The sequence below is a fragment of the Ochotona curzoniae genome, unplaced genomic scaffold, assembly GCF_017591425.1.
Source record: "Ochotona curzoniae isolate NIBS_2020 unplaced genomic scaffold, NIBS_Ocur_1.0 contig_50, whole genome shotgun sequence".
NCBI lineage: Eukaryota > Metazoa > Chordata > Mammalia > Lagomorpha > Ochotonidae > Ochotona > Ochotona curzoniae.
The window spans coordinates 1,401,197-1,423,257 of NW_024466446.1; the positions used below are offsets into that span (position 1 = coordinate 1,401,197).

The following is a 22,061-nucleotide window of genomic DNA, read 5'->3' on the forward strand; positions in this document are numbered from 1 at the left end:
CATGTACATGGTTCTCTACCCTGCTTCTTGCACGAGCAACTTGAATAATCATTGTCCAGTTTTTACAGAATCCTGGGAAATACCAACTTTCACAACAGTAGAAAATTCAGTTGTGAAGTTCACAGTTTTTTGCTACATTCCCTTTATGTTATTTATAATTTTCGATGCATAAATAGGAATCAAGTGGCATTTGAGTCTTTCACTAGGTCAAGGCTAGGAATTAATATTCTAGTCTTTCAGAGGTGAAAACTCAAGATGTAAAAGTCAAAAGTAACAGGCTCAAATACAAAATAAGACTTCTCAATGTTGGTCCTTTTTTTAGTTATTTATTTATGTTTTCTTTCTTTTATTCCAGTGGTTCTCAGACAATATCCTGGGCCCCACTAACTAAAACTGCTGACTGAATTGATCTGGGGTGGGGCTTGAACACAAAACCTTTTTGGAAGCTTCTTGTAATTTTCAAGTTTTTCTCTGGGTTTGAGAACCACTGTATTGCCCCATTCCCCTGACAGTTTGGTAAATGCTAGGTCCAATTACTTCTCTAGCTTCTATTGTCCCATTTGTAAAATGAATGAATTTCAATTATTTCCACTCCAACAGCCTGTGAACTTTTACTCTCCGTATAATTCAAGCTGAATAGCCCACAGTATTTGTTCCTAAGGTTTAAATGGGGACTCTGTGTCAGTGATGTGGAAAGACACTGTTTTGAACTTTTGTTCAAATAATCTTTCCATAATTATAAAAGGAGACAGCAAGCAAGTGGAAAAGTCTTAACTGACAGGCTCATTGCCATATGTTTATTCGTCCCTCCTTTAGAATCTTTCTGATTCTAGAAATTTCACAAGAGACAAAACCATACTATGGGAAGGAGATTGTGGACTTGGGCATCAGAATGCTGTAGTTCCTGTCAGGGACCCCAGACCTGGGACAAGTTTTGAAATTTGCTGGGCCTCATTTCACTGGTTTGTAAAAAAATGAAAAACATAACAGCACTGATTTTGTGTGGCTATTTGACAACTCCCTAATTAGGCATCAAAAAAACCTGAGTGCATAATGGCACTGCTAGGACCTCGCTCCAGTGTCATTTGCTTGGAGCGTTATAGGTGATTATGCATCGGATGGCTTTTCTGATGTTACTGGCTTGCTAGGGGGAAACCAGACCCATGACAATCAGGCTTAATCAGGGATAGTCCTCCCTGTGCACAGTGGGGTAAGAGGCCCAGACTGCTGACACCACGGACGCCAGGTAAGTATACGTATCAGGAAGTGATTCCTTCTCTTTATTTTAAAACATGATTCTTTGCTATCAGAGTATGTCCGAAAATATTAACCAGAAAATTGATAAATAGTTTTAAGTGATTGACATGGGCAATCCATGGTACCTTGACATTTTCATATGTATCGCAACTTCCTAGGCATTTCAAAACTTGTGAGGTCTTTACTGTTTTCTTGTTTATAAACCTCAGTGAACATGGGATAAGCTATTTCAGGAAAAGTGGAGTGGCCAGATTGTGAGCAAAACTGGAAAATGAGAAACCGTGCTTTGCAATGCGTCCATTTTCAATTCAGTTTGAAAATGAGATCACTGATGGCTCACCAGACATTGCAACTCACATGGCACCTGCATCTAAGGATGTACTATTTATTCTCTTTTACTAATCATATTTCCGTGATTCTAAGACACATTGTTTTTTTTTCCATTTAAACATGTCTGAAATAAGATGCATCTTATAATTCATTCTAGCTTTCAGTGGTAGCAGGTTGATCTGATGTAAATATCTGGGTGTGAGAAAGGTGTAGAGCTGTATATTCAGCTAAGTAAGACACACAGTTACTCCTCTTGTGTTGAAATTAATCACAGTTCAAAAGAGCTTCAAAAATTAATTAATGTTCAATAGTCAAGGGAGGGGTTATTGCATAAGCATGGAAACAAAACGGAGTGTCCTACAAATACTTTTAATGAGTATACAATTAAAATTCTAATTGATAAGAGAATACCATGTCACTGTTTAATAAAAAGCACATTGTACTTTGTGTTACTGAAAAGAATGGTGCATCTTAAATCTTGTGTCTTGGATTCAATGAAATATAGTGTGATGAACTATTTCAACAAAACAGAGTGCGTAGATCTGTGAACTCTCCACTCTAGGTTAATCGAAGAAAAAAAATCAAAAACAAATTTTTTAAAGTTAAGAGAAAAAAAAATCTTTGCTTATGTTATTATTGATTTCTAATTTTTTTCTTTCTCTAATTTTTTTTTCCTTTCACAAATGGATACCAATCACATTTACCATTGGACTGCAATATCTCCTTGAAACCAATGCTATTGACTGAAATCACTTGGGGTGAACCAAATTTCCTCCTTGTTGACTGCTCCTGAATGATCTCTTCCAATCCCCAATCTGCCTCTCTGACCAATCAAAACCTTCTTCCGTGTGTGCCCATCAATGCTGCTCTCGTCCTCAACTTGCCCTGTCTCTTCCTGACTTCCTGGAAAAAGCAACGGAAGAGTCCTGGGCAGAAGGAGGCTTCTGTATGCTTGTGAAAAAGAACAATCTGTGCCAACGGAAGGTTCTTCAACAACTTTGCTGCAAAACATGTACATTCCAAGGCTGACAAGCCAGCTTCGAATTCTTTGTTCCTGTAGACTTATAGATTATTCAATATTATTAAAAAGAAAAAAAAAGCCGGAAAAAAAAAAAAAACAAGTCACCTCTCTCTTTCTTGCTCTCTCTCTCCCCTTCCCTCTATCTGTCATTCGCAAGTTTGTGCAGGGAGACGGTGAACTGTTTTGTCAGAACTTAAATGGAAAAAAAAAAAGAAAAATAAACCTACAACAAGCCTACCTTTTTATAACTGGGTGTTTAGTGCTAAACAACCAGAACCATACAGACAGCATTGTACGACCAAAGTGTTTGATGCCAAAATTTGATGTTGAGGTAATGATTTGGTTTCCTGCTCTGGGTTTGAAGGTCATTTTCTTCCTTTTACATTTACTTGTTTGTTTCCCCCTTTGAGATGCCTAGAAATACCTTCCAAAACCTCCTAGGAGCCTACATATATCAAAGTGCAACAGAAAGCTCTCACAGCCGTCATCTTTCATGCCTGAGCCCAGCTGTTGGAGAAAATGACAGGAAACTGGACCTTAGGGCCTTAACAGCATCCTGCAGAGTTATGTCCAGTGTCATTTGTCTTCATATTTCACCACTAAACTTCGATACTTTCCAAACATATTTCCTCCATGCATTATGTACTGGTTTTTGTGTCTTGCTCACCTGATAAGTCTGCTCCACTGGGTGCATCAGATGGACTTAACCTGCTGCTACTGCCTTTGCCATTGTAGAATGGGTTATTTTACACACGGCTGGCGCATGGGATTGCTCTGTTCAGTCAGATTGGTGATGGTCAGATTGCAGAGGTACATGAACGACCAGACACTGATTCAGCTCCTTGGAAACTGCAGGGCTAACCTGGAAGACCCTGCACAATCTCTTGGTGCTATCTAGCCATGATCCCCATAGCATTTTTTTTTCAAGACCATCAGAAATTTCATTTGTTATGGTGGGAAGAATTTTGGATATGATACAGGAAATTTCTTCCTGAAATCAAAAGTTTCTAACAAGTCCTGTATTTTTTTAAGAAGTGGATTTTATTTAATATTTAAACTCATGCCCAAGCTGGATGGGCAGTGTTTCTCAATGGTGCTTATTAGAAATTTTTTTTCATCTTGTCCTTTTGAGAAAATAAAACTGGAAATTGAATATGGGTGGCATGATTGTACCCTCTTGGTTCTGTATTGTCCCACTTCTCTGTCCCTCTATAACCATACCATGATCTTACATACCTGTCTACTGAATGTTAAGTTCATCCGTTTTGTCTCTGTCATGTTGCCTGTTTTGTTTAGAAATACCTTCATGGGTTTTCTCTGAATCGCTGAATGTTTTATGGAAATTAGAAGAGAGAGTTATAGGAAAACTGTTTTGGATCAGTAGTCAGTAATGAGAAACCCTGATACATCATTTTACAGTTTCTCTGTTTTGGGAAGAGTAGATTGATAGCACATTTCTTAATTTTCTGCAACCAAGCTCCACTGGTGACCTCGTGTGCTCTGGCGGCAACCAGTCATCTTGCAGGCTTTATTGTGAGAGCCTCACCTCCTAGATGTTGCTCAATGCACACCTGAGAAGAGGAATGATATGAATCAACATATTCATGCAAAGGAGCTGGGATGTGGATGCTAAGATCCCCATCTGAGCAACAAGCTAGTGAAAAGCCTGCCTTGAAAATATTCTTAGACATCCAAGTTAATTTCCAACTCAAGGGGAATAGTAAATACGTAGTCCAATGGCCTTTTGAACAGCATTGCAATGATCTTGAATTACACAACGATTCATGAGTAACTGGGCAACCAGCAGATTTTGCTGGGCAATTTTCCTCTCTAGAACACTACAGGCCCTTCTGACACAAAGAACCCAAGTAAATCCAGGGTAAGACATAGTTTTACAGTGCAGTGGACAGATGTAGGTACAAGCCTAAGCGAGCTCAAGCAGATGGCAAAACCAGATTTGCCTGCAAAGGGATCTGTGGAATTGAACGAACCCATACTGTAGGCGTCACAAGGTGACTATGAAGAAAGCGACAAAGATGCCCGTGTTTTTAGACTAATAACACCAACATGACATCCATGGGGGCCCACCAGTAGGTGTTCCGTTTCTCACTGGCCACACATGTGCACAGTGTGGAAATACTGGTTTCACTACTAGTGTTACTGCCTTGTTTATCTACATAACATTATTAACTAGAACATAATGCTTTCAAAGTTTAAGTTAATGTTATATATTATGTATAAATATATATATTCATAATGAGATATATGGAATGGATAGTACAAAGTTTGGAGACTTATCAAATGCTCTAACCTTCTAGAGGCAAAAATCCTTTCTTCTGTTTTCTTTTGTCTGTTGATTTTTAATTAGTGACCCATTGTTAAATCCAAATCCACTTTTACTGAAAAATACTGTACATGTGTAAAATGTTCAGTTGATTTTTTGTAAAATATAGTAGAACGGTTGTAATTGATACTGGCCAAATCGATGTTACCCATATTTTATTTTTTCTATTAAATTAACCTACATTCCTGTTTATTTGATCTCTTTGTACCCGTGCATAAACACCTCTGAAAGGATGAGTTAATAAGCAAATTCTCTGTTTCCACAGAGAAAGAAAGCTTGGAGATAAAGAATGCTTCTTTATAAAATCAAGAAATAAAGAGTGGACAGAGGTAGAAATTTAAAAGTTGAGAAAAATAATTCACATTATCAGAAAAGAACAGGTTGGATTAACTCAACACCGTTTGTTAAATCCCATTTTGGGAAAGCAATTATGGAAAATAAATCTATAAATCTTAGTATACTTTATCTATTGATCGTACCATGTTGATCTGTGGTATGGTGGGCCATTTGGCCCCCTCTTGCTTTACAGTCTTTTGGTTCAGTTGTAGGGGTGGGGCCATGGGCTGGGGTTAAGGAGGTAGAGAAGTAAAAGCTGTTAAAGGGGAAGATGGCCTTTTGTAATTTTGTGACATCTTCTGTGAAGCTTGCAATGGATGTTTTATTGACTGCCTGAAAGATGATTTTGCCTAAATGAAAAGTCCACTGCATGTTGCAGGGAGGGAGAGAAGAGTTGGCTGTGACTAGGCATGGGTGCAGATCTGTTTGAGCCCTACTGGAGATGCCATCATTTTGAAAGTTCAGTGCACTGCCTCTGAGAAAAGGAAGAAGAAATCAGAGCGGTAAATGGAGCTCCAACTGGGCTTAAAGATCTGGGATTCAAAAAGATGTAAGAGAAAACCTCTGTTGTTATGAAGTCAACGGAGAGAAGTTAATGTTATTGACCACTACGTACTAAACAATGTGAGAATAGAGTGCAGATAAATATACAAGTATACATGTGCAAGCAGAGGTGCCTGTATTATCCTTTGCAAATCCAAAACTCAAGGCCCATAGTCTTGAAACAAATCAACTGATTGTGTATCCAAGTTCCTCATCATCCCAACAGTAAGACAGTTGACACTGAAATAGTGAATTCTAAATACCACATGAATGCTATGCTACATTGTATTTTTTTTAGGATTTATTTCTATTTATTGGAAAAATCAGAAATACAGAGAGAAGAAAGAAAGGAAGATCTTCTGTCTGCTGATTCATTCCCCAAATGGCTGCAACGGCTGGTGCTGTGCTGATCCAAAGCCAGGAGCCAGGATCTTCCTCCAGGTCTCCCACATGGGTGCAGGGTCACAAGGCTTTGGGCCGTCCTTAATTGCTTTCCCAGGCCACAAGCAGGGAACTGGATGGGAAGCAGGGTAGCCAGGATGAGAACCGGTGCCCATATGGGATCCTGGCATGTTCAACGCAAGGACTTTAGCCACTAGGCTTTTGTGCCAGGCCTGCAGTATTGTATTTTTAAAATTTTTGTTTATTCCTTATTTGAAAAGCAGATTTATAAAAAAGAAGGAGAGGCAGAGAGGGAGACCCTCCATCCTCTGGTTCCACTTACTAAATGGCTACAATGACCACAGCTGAGCTGATCTGCAGCCAGAAGCCATTTTTCCAGGTCTCCCATGTGGGTGCAGAGTCCCACAAACTTGAGCCATCCTCTGCTGTTTCCCTGGCTCATAAGAAGGGAACTGGACAGGAAGTGGAGCAGTGGAGACATAAACCGGCACCTTTGTGGGATGCCAATGCAATAAGCGGAAGATTAGCCTACTACACCCTGCACAAGTTCCAACACTACACTCTTAAGCTAAGAACACACAGAGATTCCTTTGAATTAAACGGGTCAAGAAAAGTTTTCTAAAGCAGGTAGACCTAGAATTGGTCCTTCAAGCATGGCTGAGCCTTAACTAAGCAAACAAGATGAGAATAGGAACATTAGTAGCAAACTTACTGCATAGGAGAAGCAAGTTGTTTATACGATCGATTTTCATCTAATTAGTCAATTGCTACAAAGAATTGCACCTCAACTTTCAATGGGTTAGTCAAAGGGACAGTCTACATCTTCGCACTGTGGAAAAGATAGATGATCTGCACATCCTCCTTCGACCAATGTCCATAGAAGACCTTGTGGATCGTTGGCACCCATCAGCACATGAGTCAGACTTTTCTCGCTCTTGGCCCTGATAATAGATTTAGTCTCACAGCACCAATCATCCACTACATTCATCATTTTCCATTCAACCATCTGCTCTTCATTTTGAGGAAACTACAAACTGAAGGCTTGGAATATGGGCACCGAGGAGACGGTTGCTTTAGTAATTACGAAATTAAAGTTTCTCTATCCAGATCATCAACACACTTCAGGCACCTTGGAGTTGAGAAATATACAGCACCTTATGCGCATCATGTGAAAAGAACATCGTGGCAAGTGAGATGGCTCAGCTAGCTAATACACTGCCTGCAAGTGCCAGCATCCCATATGGGCTTTGGTTCCTTCTCTGACTGCATTTTCATTCAACACACTGCTTATGGCCTGGGAAATTCAAGAAGAATGATCCAGAGTCTTGGGGCCCTGCACCTAAGTGGCAGACCCAGAAGAAGCTCCTGGCTTCAAACCAGCTCAGCTTGGACCATTGTGGCCATTGGCCATGTGAGCCAGGATGGAAAATCTTTCTGTCTCTGTATATTCATCTTTCTAATAAAATGAATAAATCTTCTTTTTTTAAGTTAGAAAAACAAAAGTAAAATGAACCTACATTCTTTTTTTAAAAGGCAGAATCTTACAGAGAGAGACAGAGACCTCTTCCATCTGCTGATTCATCCCCCAAATGCCCATAGTGCCTGAAGCGAAAAGGGAGGTTTCTCAGGGTCTCTCACATCAGCATGGGCCACAAGGTCTTGAGTCATCCTATTCCACCTTTCCAGGTCCATTGATAGGGAGTTGGATCAATGGAGTAGCCAAGATTCAAATCGGTACCTATGCGGGATGCTGGTGCCAAGGGCCACTACACCAGCCCCCTAAACCTTCATTCTTAACAGCTTCCATGTTGTCACTAAGATTCACACAAAACAACCATGGCAGGCAGCAACATGACTAGAAGTAGCATCCAGGAGTCAGCCTTAAACACTGACTCAGCCACATTTTATCCACTCACTGTCACATAGAAAATGACAAATGGAATCAGAGGCCAGACACAGAATCACTTTACCTGACCCATCTGGGCTCTAAGCCCTAAATTCAATACGTACAGATGACAGAAGGCATCAGTTGCATCTCTCCTAGTGTCATTTTTGTTACCAAATCATAAAATCCAACGTTATCAGCAGATGACTTTAGAACCTCAAACCTATTTAGTTTAGGCATTGCCAGGGATGAACTTCATTTCAACATGGTTCATTGGGGCTCCTTGGCACCAGCAATGAGTCAGTGATCCATATCCATGAATGACACAGAAAAGTCTCCTCTTCGTCACGAGAGTAGAAGCTCTGGCCCAGATTCAGTTCTTGAGCATGCAGGATAATTGTCCTGCATCATTGGGTCATAGCAGGACAGAATGAGCTGGGATAGCATAGCCCTTTTTCCATTCTCCACTTTTGAGGATTTCTATAGTCAGTTTTACTGGGATATCACTGAAGGATTTTCTTATCAAATTTGGCTCTAAAAGGCCAATGTTTAAATGCAATAGGTTTCTGTTTGTTTGTTTTAGCACCTAGTGTCAGGAGTTCGAAGATGGTCCACATCCCACTTCGTGGAAACAACCAGAAACTGAAAGTGTAAGAGTTTTAATTGTATAACATTTTAACTTCAGAAAAGAATACTCTGAAAATATAGCATTTCAAGGTTAACGAGGGTTTTTATATTTTAAATTATTTTTTATATAAGGTGAAAAGCGTCCACAATACTTCACAAAACAAATTTAAATGCATGGTTACATGCCACACCCAATCCTCCCTCCTGTGGGTTTTATTAAAATGGCTTTCACCTGTCCTACAAAAAGTCAAACTTACTGATGTAAGATGCACAGCTGGGAAGGGATGTGGCTGCCAGTAAATCTCAAAACTTCAACCTTGTATACAATACTGCTTTCTTTGTGAGAGTGCCACGGAAAGCAACTCCGTATTAAGTAGGAGGCAAGGCATGGGGATAGCAGCCTTTGATCAAATGAACGCAGAAGTCAGACTTGCTGTTTCTCCTTAAGAATTCAGTCACTTTCATGAACTGACATAACTGGTCCTGGCCACAGGCAAGCTCTGAAGTTCATCTTGCTTTCTTCAAGGTTAGGGTCAAATGCAGGAAATAAACAAACACATGATTACAACACAAGTCTGTATCAGAGTCTCTAAATTCAAGTCCCGGCTCTACTCTCGACTCTAACTCCTTGCTTAACAACCGGGAAGGTCACAGATGCTGACTCAGGTAGCTAGATGGCTGTTACCTACATGGAAGACCTGGGCTGAATCCCGAATACTTGACTTTCACCTCGCTCAATCCTGGGTGTGGCAGGTATATGAGAAATGAACTAGCAGATGGAAGATACCAAGTCTCTCTCTCTCTCTCTGTCCCTCTTTCTCTTTCCCTTTGTCTCTGTGCCTTTCAAAGTAAATAGATGTTTTTACAAAGGTAAGATTTTTTGTGGCAAGAATGCTTTGTGGCAAACATTTTTGGAAATTTATGCATAGTTTTATATATATATAGTCCTCTGGCCTGTTATAACAAAAAGCCCTAATGTGCTATGTGTGTGTGTGTGTATATATATATATAAATATATAGTACAAAAATATATATAATGTGTAAATATATACACACATATATACATATATATATATTACACACAGATTTCTTGAATTTTTCGAAGACCCCTTGTATGGCTCAATTACAATATTCTTGTACCAAAACGCATTGATCTGTTATTTTCAGCTTCTGTGCATTTTTTGAAAAATCTGCTCAAGTATCATGTGGAGCTAACCATCAAGTACCAGTGGATACAACCATGAAAGCAAGAAAGCACTCTTTCCTTTCGCAAGTTTTCTACAGCCGCAGAGAATGCTGAATGAGGCACACAATGTCCTCATGTGCTCACATGTGCTATCAAAAGAATTTGCACAGAAAATGCTCTGTCAGTGCTGGAAGTAATGGAGTCAGTCCTCCCAGCAGGAGGCATGTGTAGAATCAAGCTGCAGACAGATAGCTGCAAAGAGGGGAGACCTGAAACGCTGGGAACTGCCGTGTTGGAGCACCGAGTGCCAGCGTCTGGAGTGCACTGGCAGAGATGGGCCGACAGCACAGCTGGGTCCGCTAGCAATGGCCTGGTTGCCATGCGAATTTGTGCTCCAGGGGACCATCCAAAAGCCTAGAGCAGCACTTTTCAAAATTTTCTCCCCTACAATGATCCGGATTCTTAGAAGCTCTGAACGCTCCATCCACACACATATTTAAATATCGAACTCACTCTGTGACTTGGTGCTGATTTCTTTACCTGCTTTCTGCCGTTGTTCCTCACTGACACCTTTGGTGATTCATAGTTTCTGGATTTTATTTTCGGATCTTCCTGTTACAATGAGCGATTATGTCAGAATTTGTCCATCTCATTTTAAAATTGTGTACTTCTTAAAAATATACTCCTAGATACTATTTAATCCTCTCTTTCTTTGCAGTTTCTTTTAGTATTTTCAGTATTTTTTTTTAAGATTTGTTTCATGTTTATTTGAAAGGCAGAATTGCAGAAACAAGGGGATATGAGAAAAAGAGAGAAGAGAGAAAGAGAAAGAGATCTTGCTTCTGCTGGTGCATGCCCCAAATGGCTGCGGTTGAGGAAGGCTGAGCTGATTTGAAGCTAGGAGGCAGGAGCCTCTTCTAGGTCTCCCATATGGGTGCAGCAGCCCCAAGACTTGAGCCCTTCTCTGCTGCTTCCCAGATCATGAGCTAGGAACTGGATTGGAAGTGGATTAGCTGTGATGAGAATCATTGACCATGTAGGATTTGGGCACTGCAGATGGAAGCTTAGCCTATTATTCCACAGAGCCAACCCCTGAAGTTCCTTTTAATACAGAAAGTTCAAAAGGTAAATTCACTATATTAGCTGCTAGCAAATCATGCCAAACACAACAATTATTATTACTCATGCGGTATTTTTTCCCCCGACTTGGGTGGTTTCGCTGAGAAGTGAATTGGTGAGTTTAACATGTATGAACCAAGTTGGGAAGATCTGCTTGAGTGAATATGCAGCCACTGGTCTGCTTCATTCCTCCTGGAACTTAGCACCCCTTCCTGATGCACTTTAGTCAATGAATAACATTTTCTCCATGAACTCTAATAAATTGGCAGAGAGCTTCTGTACTGGAAAGATATTTTGCATTAAAAATTGGATTCACAGCAGGCAATTTGCCCGGGGACCACATGTTTAGGAAAGCAGTCATTTTAAACTAAGGATAGTTCAAGTCTGGGCAGAACAGAGCTGGTGTTCTCTGAAGCCACAAATATTTGGTCTACTGGAAACAAAATTACCTCACTGCATACTGGCAGTTAAGCTTGTCAACTAACTTTTAGAACAACTACAACACAATAGGAATATTTTCTCTCTTCTTGTGTTGTGCTGCCGTAGTTTCTGGATCTCATTATACTCTTCTTACAACCACCATTTCCATCACTTGTCCTTGCCACCATGCCCTGATCTGCTTAGCTCCATGAGATCTGTCTGTTCCATAACATTCAGTGGCCTCCGACTATCCTAACTGTATAAAAGCTGTTGGCTCATTGTGACTGTCATTGACTCTGTATTTCCAGTGTTAGATTGCAAGTTCCACCAGGAAAAGTACAGTATTTGGTCTATTATTATACCCCAAATACCTGGAATAGTTCTTTCATATAGCAGATGCTCAAGAAGTATTATGTTGAATGAATTAATGAGTGCCTTTTAATGGAGTTTCAGCTATTAGGTACTTTCATTTTACATCCCAAGCTGCCAACGTATCAACTAACTGACTTAACAAAATATTCTGCATCCTGTGTCACATGGGCAATCCATGGTTCAGATCACAGAAAATTCTCCCTTACTTCAAAGAGCAATTGTTACATGGGAAAGCTGTGTATGTACAGGAATGAAGACAAAGCCAAATGTCAAAGAGTCTTGTTTGTCATCTATTGGAAATATATTCCTCATGGAGTGGTCTGATAAAATATGAAGTTGAGAAAGGTCATTGTAGCAATATAGGGAAAAGTGGAGGTGGGATTTGGGGGGTAGCAACTGAGTCCAGGAGGCCAATTAAGAGAAATAAATGCACCATGTGGGATAGGAATTATTCAGACAGAAATCATGCAATGGTGTTGGGAAAGGGGGATGAGCAGATGGAATACAGAGGCCCTTGAAATAAGTGACATGGAAGTATGATATGGTTGCAGAGAACTTCTGTATGCTGGCTCCCATGAATGGATTATGGGGGCCCTCCTCTACATAGGAAATACAGACTAACATTAGTACTGAACTAAGGTAAGTGTTGAACATGTTGAGTTGGAAATAGATGCCTGTAAGGTATCCAGGTAAAGATCAAGGAGAAACTGATGCAGAATTATGGAATCAGGAGAAAGATCCATACTAAAAAAGCAATATTCAGTAATTACCATTTCTTACAATGTACTTAAGATCAGGAAAGTGGAAGAAGTTTCAGAATATATATCTGTAATTGGCCATGTGGAATGAGTTAGTGTAATATTACTATTAATATCCTCCTGATATCAAGTCCTTATGCAAACCTAGAGTTGGCACTGCCTCTATTTGTCCTTAGATACTGCTTTGTTATTATTTCATTCCACATCTTCTCGAAATGACTCTACTCCTTGGCAATAGCAGAGCATGGAGAGAGAACAAGAAAACTGTGATTTAGGGGAAGCTATGTAAACTCTTCATCTGTAAAGTAGAGATCCTGTTAAATAGAGGTCAACTTTCCTGATAGTTAAAGAAACTTTCTTGAACACAATGAGCAAAATCTGCTCCCTTCTGCCCTCAAAACTCAACAAAATCATCATTTTACCGTAGAGGTACTTCGCTGTGATAGCGCAAGGATATTCCACATTGCAACTTGTGCAACATTCACTGCCCTGGTTGATCCACTTTGTCTTCTAGACTGGACACCCAGGTTTCGCTGAGGTACTCAAAGTCACCCATCAGAGCCTTGACTCTACTATTCCCATGAACACCTTGGGGTTTCTCCCCCCCACAAAGCAGCTCTTTCTTCTTCTGAAATAACCAAAGTATGACATTTCCAGCTTAGTTTCAATACAGAGCTATTTCTGATAGATTCTTCCAGAAAGACAAGTTAGAATTCTGCTTTCTTGTAAGATTTCTTTCTAACACTGGGTTGTCCCTGGACTAGAAAATCATTTGAGGAATTCCACTCCATTCCTGGGCAAGGGGAGAAGGGAGCAGTTACCGTGACGAACTCCAAGGCCCACCTCACCTGAGCTCTCACCACTCCATTTCTGGAGGACTGCCTTGTCTGCACCACTATGATGACAGCAGCTCAACTTGCACCACTTTGGTTTTGCAGGTCTTGCCTTCCTGCAGCCATTTCCTGGCTGACTTCCTTTTCATCCCGTACCCCACTGCAGACTTTAATCTCCTAATCCTTGCTTATTGCACACACCTGCAACATCACCTCTGCCCTGCTCTCTGCATCCTCTATCCATGTTCATTTTTCATCTTCCCCAAACTCAGTTTCTGCTTCAGTTCAACCTAGTCATCTTTCTGCTTCCAGGGACATCATATTTATTCTACTCTTCAATTTTTGTTTTTCTTATTCTTCTCTCCTGAAATATTCTTCTCTCCCCCTGCCTTACTTACCTAAACATACTGATCCCTGTAAGCCCAAGATAACTTTATTTCAGTTAAACAAGCAAGATCTAATGAGTTTCCTCCAAAGAACACAGACCAAGTCAAGGACAATCTTCCCTCCAGGGAGCTGAGCCATAAGGACATCAAACTAGACAAGAAATGGCCCTGTCCTCATGGAGTGTAACAGCGAGAACCAGCCAATCTGAGCACCCCCTGAATTTTGAGCATGCAGTTCTATTCTGGCGTATATTCTGGTGCTATATTTCACCTCATTCTGTTTGTTCTCTGAAGGGTAGACCCTTAGCTTTTATCCAGCATGCCCCCAGAAAAATGATAGTAAAACAGCTGTGCATTACTTGGGATGGGAATACGTTCCATACACACACACACACACACACACACACACACACACACACACACACACACACTTATTTAAGTTTCTAGTATATTAGAAGGGGAATGGCACTAATTTCTGAGAAACAAGGTACAGTGGAGCTCTGGTGAAAGGAGAGTTTGGAGTGCGACATCCTTGGTTTATGTCTCAGTTCTGTCAGCAGCTGGGAGATCTGAGTCATTCACTTACTGTCTCAGTGCCTCAACTTGCTCAACAGAAACAGCAGGTTGACACAGATCAGCAGCACATGAGCCCCTCCCTGCTCACTAACACAAGAAGGTATCAAGTGAACCAATGTGTGGGGGACATTAAGGACATGTGATAGTCGTTAAAGAAGTGTTAGCCATTCATATGATTCTCAATACATCAAACTTGGACAGAATGCTTAAATTTCCCCAGCCTCAATATCCTTATCTTGAAAATGAAAGCAATGCTCATCTCTGTCAGCTGGTCCTGAGAAAATAGCCCCTTATCTTTGACACAAAGCTTGCATTTAAGATGTCCAAACATGATTATATCTTTCTGTTCCTTTAGCTATTTCACAACTGTGTCATCCATGCTACTGCAGTAGGCTGAATGTTTCCATTCCATAGTGAATGTTGGCCTCTTTCAAACTCATCTTTAGAAAATTATAACCTAAATTACGCTAGACGATGGCATAAGCCAAAAACCATTGAACTTCCCCAAACCTACAGGCAGCTTTTCCACAGCCTGTCTGCTCATTTTGGCAAACCAAGAACATCAGAGAGAGAAACTGGCCCTCTCTCAGAGGATTTGAGGCCCCAGGCACATTGCACCGTGTAAAATCTGGTTAAGATGAATATCAAGGGCAGCCTTGAAAGTAAAAATGAGTCACAGCAGGTCAGACAGCAGCCGGAGGGAGGTTGGGAAGCGGGGAAGGCCTTGAGTCATCAGCTTTGCCTGAGCGGATCACAGAACCATGTTTCCAGAGAGCAGCTGAATTCCAGGATCCTGGATGCTGAATCAGGACCTGTGGCCTGATGGTCCAGGCCTGAGCCAGGGGTGGAGCTTTTGAGACCCACGGCCCCCTAAAGTAGGACTATTTACCCTGTTTGCCTATTCCCTACTCCCTAGAGGACAGTAATACAATTAGTTTACCAAGGTGCAGTGGCCTGAGGGCTCACACAGAGGGCCTGCTTGGCATGACCTCAGTAATGGAAGCAAAGGTCAGACCCCAAAGAACACAGTTCAAATGCACTTTATACAGACTTGCCTTTCTTCCTTTTCAGCCTTGTTGGCTCTTCTCCCAGAGGAACTGAGTTTTTCTAGAAGTTCTTGCAGACTTTGCAATGATCACACAACTGGAAAGGGAAGCCGAAAATCCACCCCAAAAGTTTTGCATATACCTACCACAGTGCTGTGCCCGCAGGTTCTGGCAGAAACCCTCCTACTCTCAGCCAGCTTCCCTCCTACTCCTGTTCTCGCACCATGCAGGGAGAGGCCCCATTTCTTGGACTGCACCCTGTGCAAGTCATTTACATTCTCAGTATTTGTCACAAAGACAACCCACATCAGGTAACCATCTATAATGGATTCTTCCATAAATTGGGGATCAGAGAGAAGCTACCATATTCTGATTCAAAATCAGTAGATTCTGTTTTCAGGCAGCATTTAGGTAATATAAACCAGCTCTGTCCAGAACCCCAACCAACTGACTTTATTTGTTAAAAACAAAACAAAACAAACTATTCTGAATTATTCTAGGGAACTTATAGACCAATGGGTGGAACAATTTGCTTGTAAAAGGTTATTGGACATAAAGAATTGCCTTTTAATAAATGATGGCCATCTTAATTGAGAAAATAAATTTAAAGGGTATATTCAATCATTGAGTAGCTCTGCTTTGCGCAATGTGCCTGTTCAAAGTTCATTTGTTTTCACAGTGAATTCTTTCTTGGTCCTGTTACCTCACCCAATGGTTTAGATGAAACATGCTCACAATTCTTGCTTTTTATAAATAGTAAAGCTACTTGGAACAAGCCAAGAAGTAAATAAATCCATAATTGGAAAATCTTGTAGCAAAAACATAGGCTGGGACTTCCACAATCATGGGTCATAGCCCAAGTTTGTCACCCACCTAGTTGAATGAATTGATGCAAGATTTTTAATTTCCCTGGGCCTCAGTTTCTCGTGCATAAAAGGGGTTGTTGTCTGGATTAAATATTACATAGTACGGCACTTGTAATATGGTAACTGCCAATGAATAGGAGCTTGTATGATTGCTTCATCACCACCATATTCAGCTCTGTTGGCCAAATCTTCATTTTGGATACATTTTTTTAGCTGCTCAACTGTGGTTAGGGCTCAAGCAACAGCGGAAACTAAAAGGATTAACTCCTCATTGGCTCTTTAAACAACATGGAAGCTGTGGAAACTAAATATTTGCATATGTGTTGGATGGACAATTTATGACCCAACCTTTTTGACAGGAGTACCAACTCCTGGAGCTGCCGGAATAGCACGTACATGTATCTGAACAAGACATGCAAGTCAATGCCAGCTCCTGGGAATAAAAAGGTCATGGCACTGGGGAGGGTAGCCTTGTTAATCAAAAGAGCCTCTGTGGGGAGGACGGGATGGGTTAGAGAAGCGATGGTCTCAGACAACTCAAGACTATAGACATAGGACTCTCATTTTGGTTGCCCAGTCCCTCTGCCTTTAGTGCATACCAAGGATAAGAGAAACACAGACTCTTTCAACTTGCAGATAGCTTCCTCAGCACAAGCTCATCCATGATCATCATTTCCCGTGATCACAAGAGGTCTTTCAAGCTTCAGTTCAACAGACTAACCTTGATGGATGCTGTTTGGATTTAGCCCCAAAAAAGGCAAACATTCCTGGGGTTTTTGGTTAAAATCAAGTATTAGCCTGTTAAGAAAAAAAAAAACTCTTCTAAAGGACTTAATACGTTAAAACTTTAAACACGGTAGTGCTAGCTGATAGCCTCTTGTTTTGAACCTTGCTGTAAAACTTCACATTGAAAAAGGCTCTGAAAATAGATTCATTTCAATAGCATATAATTTCTCAAAGCATTTATTGTGGCTGGGAGAAAGTAATAGGTATACGAATGTATGAATTTTTCATGAAAATTATCTTCAGAGTATAGCTGAAATTGGATATTGTGTACATTCTTATGGAGAAGTCAGATAAGTCGGTACACTAACTTTGCTCACGAAGATAACCAGGTGGTTGAATTCTCACTGAGTGTTCCTTCCACCTTCATCTTACTAAAAAAGTTGTTTTAAACTCACATTAAACTTATCTGTTTATTTATTCAATGTATATAGCTCTTTGTTTAAAATCCATAATAAATTTGACTTAAGCAATAAAGAAATATTATGAGGCCTAAAGGAAAGCATAGTATTTCTTCAGGGGAAATGCAGTTCTCTTAGTCATGTAATCTAAAAAATATCATCAAGTCTCAGTCATGATATGTGATTGGATGATGTGACACCAGTTCATCTACACAGGATAACTTTATACTGTTGATTTATAACCTAGGCTTGTCAATAGCACTCTTGAAGGTTATTTAGTTATATTACATACAGTATAGGTGGCCTGTACGTTTTTAAATTTAGGAGTATTGATTTTTAAGCCAGGTCTTCAACTTTCAAGGTACCATGCCTCCCCAGGTGACTCTGGTTCCTCAAGACACTTTGAACCATTATAAGAGAAGATGAGACAGAAACTACAAGGGAAATGGAAAAATTCTCACCACAGAAGAAAGATGATTTGGGCATAATAGTAATGGGCAAAGATGCCAGAAATAAGAACTTGTGGGATGAGGTAGAAAACAAAGTATTGGCCTCAAAGTCTCAGAGAAAAAAAAAGTGACTTTTCGTAGAAATTTTGTGTATCACGCCTGTCATAAACTTTCATCTTCATTGTGCAATGAAGACAGATGACAACCAAAAAGAAAAGAAAAGCAAAAAAAAAGCAACTTCCCTATGCTCTTGGACTCTGGCTTCTATTGTCCCAAATTTGCAATGGAAAACTTGTGCCTGAGAGGACTGGGGATGGTTGTTAATGTGAGTAATTGGATGTCTACACAAATACAAGAATTGGGGAAGGTTCCTCTCTTTATCTGTCCTAATGCCAGAGTTTGCTCTGAAGTTTAAAAAGCATAGGTTTGAGCAGGTTGTCTAGTTCAGAGTCCTGTGCTGACACCCTTCAAGGTCACAAAGAGTTCCCCATTTGTTTTCAAATAGTAGGCGGAGGGGAAAAAAACAAGTTTTAAAGATCACGTACCAGGGATACGTAAGGGGAGAACTTTTATGGATCAGACAATGAAGAAATGAATGGGAGAAGAAATGGTGGGAGACAGAGACTGGTGGAGAGAGCCAAGGAGAGAAGAATGAAACATTTGACAGAGGCAGTATAATTGTCAGAAGTGTCTAAACAGACTTTGATTTAGCAAAGAAGAATGCTTTAAAAATTCTTTTTGAGTATTGGATATATTTATCGTATTAATATATTACAAAGGTTAATATGAAAAAATACGAGAACTTGAAAATAGGTTCTTTTTTTTTTTTTTTTTTCAGGGATTGTTATATGGAGCAGGTTACCTCAGGGACCGGCTGCTAGGGGGCGGCAGGTCGCCTCAGGGAGCCTTATCCGGAGCAGCTTACCTCAGGGAGTGTTATATGGAGCAAGCTACCTCAGGGGCCTGCTGCTAGCAGGAGGGCGGTTACCTCAGGGATCTTTATATGGAGCAGGTTTCCTCAGGGATCATTATATGCAGCAGGTTACCTCAGGGACTGGCTGTCAGGGGGAGGCGGTTACCTCAGGGATCCTTATAAGGAGCAGGTTACCTCAGGAATGCTGGGGCGACAGGGTTACCTCTTGTAGGGAGCAGGTTACCTCAGGGAGCCTTATTCGGAGCAGTTTACCTCAGGGATGGTTATATGGAGCAGGTTACCTCAGGGACTGGCTGATAGGGGGCGGCAGGTTTCCTCAGGGATCCTTATATTGAGCAGGTTACCTCAGGGACCTGCTGCTATGAGGTGGCAGGTCGCCTCAGGGAGCGTTATATGGAGCAGGTTACCTCTGGACCGCCTGCTACTGGGAGGCAGGTTAACTCAGGGAGCCTTATAAGGAGCAGGTTACCTCAGGGAGCATTATATGGAGCAGGTTATCTCAGGGATTGTTTTTTTTTTTTTAAAGATTTATTTTTATTATTTTATCATTCGAAAGGCGGATAGACAGAGAGGAGAGACAGAGAGGAAGATCTTCCGTCCGATGATTCACTACCCAAGTGAGCGCAAAGGGCCAATACTATACCTATCCAAAGCCAGGAGCCTCTTCCGGGTCTCCCACGCGGGTGCAGGTTCCCAAAGCTTTGGGCGGTCCTCGACTGCTTTTCCAGGCCACAGGCAGGGAGCTGGAAGGGAAGCGGGGCTGCCGCCATTAGAACCGGTGCCCATATGGGATCCCGGGCGTGCAAGGCAAGGACCTTTAACCACTTGCGCCACCGCGCCGGGCCCCCTCAGGGATTGTTATATGGAGCAGGTTACCTCAGGGACCTGCTGCTACGGGGTGGCAGGTCGCCTGAGGGAGCGTTATATGGAGTAGGTTACCTTAGGGAGCGTTATGTGGAGCAGGTTACCTCAGGGACAGTCTGCTAGGGGGAGGCAGGTTACCTCAGGGATGGTTATAAGGAGCAGGTTACCTCAGGGATTGGCTGCTGAGGGCGGCAGTTTAACTCAGGAATCCAGTATTGCTGTTGTAGGGAGCAGGTTTCCTCAGGGACTGGCTGCTTAGGGGGCGGCAGGTTACCTCAGGGATCGTTATACGGGGCAGGTTATCTCAGGAATGCTGGGGCGGCACGGTTACCTCTTGTAGGGAGCAGGTTACCTCAGGGACCAGCTGCTAGGGGGCAGCAGGTTACCTCAGGGAGCCTTATTCGGAGCAGTTTACCTCAGGGGTCTTTATATGGAGCAGGTTACCACAGGGACCTGCTGCTAGGGGGAAGCAAGTTACCTCAGGGATCTTTATACAGAGCAGGTTACCTCAGGGATGGTTATATGGAGCAGGTTACCTCAGGGACTGGCAGATAGGGGGCGGCAGGTTTCCTCAGGGATCCTTATATTGAGCAGGTTACCTCAGGGACCTGCTGCTATGGGGTGGCAGGTCGCCTCAGGGAGCGTTATATGGAGCAGGTTACCTCAGGGACTGGCTCCTAGGGTGAAGCAGGTTACCTCAGGGATGGTTATAAGGAGCAGGTTACCTCAGGGAGCGTTATTCAGAGCAGGTTACCTCAGGGATTTTTTTTTTAAAGATTTATTTTTATTATTTTTTCATTGGAAAGGCAGATATACAGAGAGGAGAGACAGAGAGGAAGATCTTCCGTCCGATGATTCACTCCCCAAGTGAGCACAAAGGGCCAGTACTATGCCTATCCAAAGCCAGGAGCTTCTTCTGGGTCTCCCACGCGGGTGCAGGTTCCCAAAGCTTTGGGCCGTCCTCGACTCGAAAACAGGTTCTTAAAGACACTGATGCCAAACTTAAAAAAAAAAAAGTAGTTATCTTTGCCTGAGTTTGTAAGAGTCTACTGTATGTCCTCGCTCTTCTATTTTAATCTTTAGTCTAGCTAAACTATATGAAGGCGTGGAAAGCTCCTGGCTAGCATTTGTGTTATAAATATATCCACGGGATGAATGAATCGAGGATCTGTGCTCTCTATAAGTCCGTGTTTGCCATAATAAAATTTCTTTGATTTTTGGATCCTCTGTGACATTCTCCCACTCAAGTTGCACTCAGCATACGTCTTTTGGAAGATATGTAACTATGATCTGACTCCGTCAACACACTGTTTGCACTGTCCCCTGTGGACAAGCTCAACTTCTTCATGCAATGTCATACCTTGACCATGATCAGTTTTCCAATCATAAAAAGCGGCCATTCGGATCTGAATGAAGAAGACTGTCAATTTGTCTTGCAGCCTTTTTAAAGGAAGATGGGTGTGGTGAGAGCATGAAGGTCAAATTCAGCACATGGAGAGTCATCTCTGAATAATTCCTTTTGATGAGCTTGGCTTCTGTCACCTTGTGCTGTAGGAACAATTTCTCCAAATGTTCATAAAATATCTGTGTGACTGTGCTGACTTCCATGGCATTATCCCATGAGTACTGAAAGGTGAACTTTTCGAGCAAAGGGACAATTCTCTTTTTTAAGATTTATTTATTTTATTGGAAAGGCAGATATACAGAGAGGAGGAGAGACAGAAAGGAAGATCTTCCATCCGCTGATTTATTCCCCGGGTGGCTGCAATGGCCAGAGCTGCGCCAACCCAAAGCCAGGAGCCAGGAGTCTTTTCCAGGTCTCCCACATAGGTGTAGGGTCCCAAGGTGTAGCAGTCCCCCGATTGCTTTCCCAGGCCACAAGCAGGGAGCTGGATGGGAAGGGGGGCTGCCAGGATTAGAACCAGCGCCCATATGGGATCCCCATGCATTCAAGGTGAGGACTTTAACCACTAGGCTACTGCGCCAGGCCCTACAAAGGGACAATTCTATGGCTACCTCTTTGCTGTTACCCTTCCAGAGTGAGATAAGGGTTACATCTACCTAAGGTCAACTCCCTTCTTGCCCAGTAACTACAATCTCATTCCCCAAACTTGAGTGGAACCTATTCATTGCTCTCAACTTGAACACAAACCGTAACTTTGCTGCTATGGATCAGGAGAGTTCCATTTTTTAAAGAAAGTAAATAGGAGTTCGCTGAAGGGATTGGGTGGGATGCCCCCAGACCTCCCTTTCTTATAAAATCTGTAACACATGTTGAAAAGATAAAGAATTGTGTCACTGCCTCATAGCATCGTGAGGTTCA

General features: G+C 41.7%; 1 protein-coding gene across 2 annotated transcripts in view; it reads left to right on the plus strand.

Moving 5' to 3' along the window:
- Nucleotides 1-22,061, plus strand: part of PCSK5 (proprotein convertase subtilisin/kexin type 5) — a 288,359-nt gene that overhangs the window by 207,624 nt on the left and 58,674 nt on the right. The window contains exon 21 of one of the 2 annotated variants that reach the window (XM_040988776.1): nucleotides 2,501-2,820. The exons of the other annotated variant lie outside the window; for it this stretch is intronic. Within the exon in view, the coding sequence (XP_040844710.1) occupies nucleotides 2,501-2,616 (116 nt within the window). The 3' untranslated portion in view covers nucleotides 2,617-2,820. Of the gene's footprint in view, nucleotides 1-2,500; nucleotides 2,821-22,061 lie in introns of those variants that run through there. 2 annotated transcript variants of the gene reach the window in all.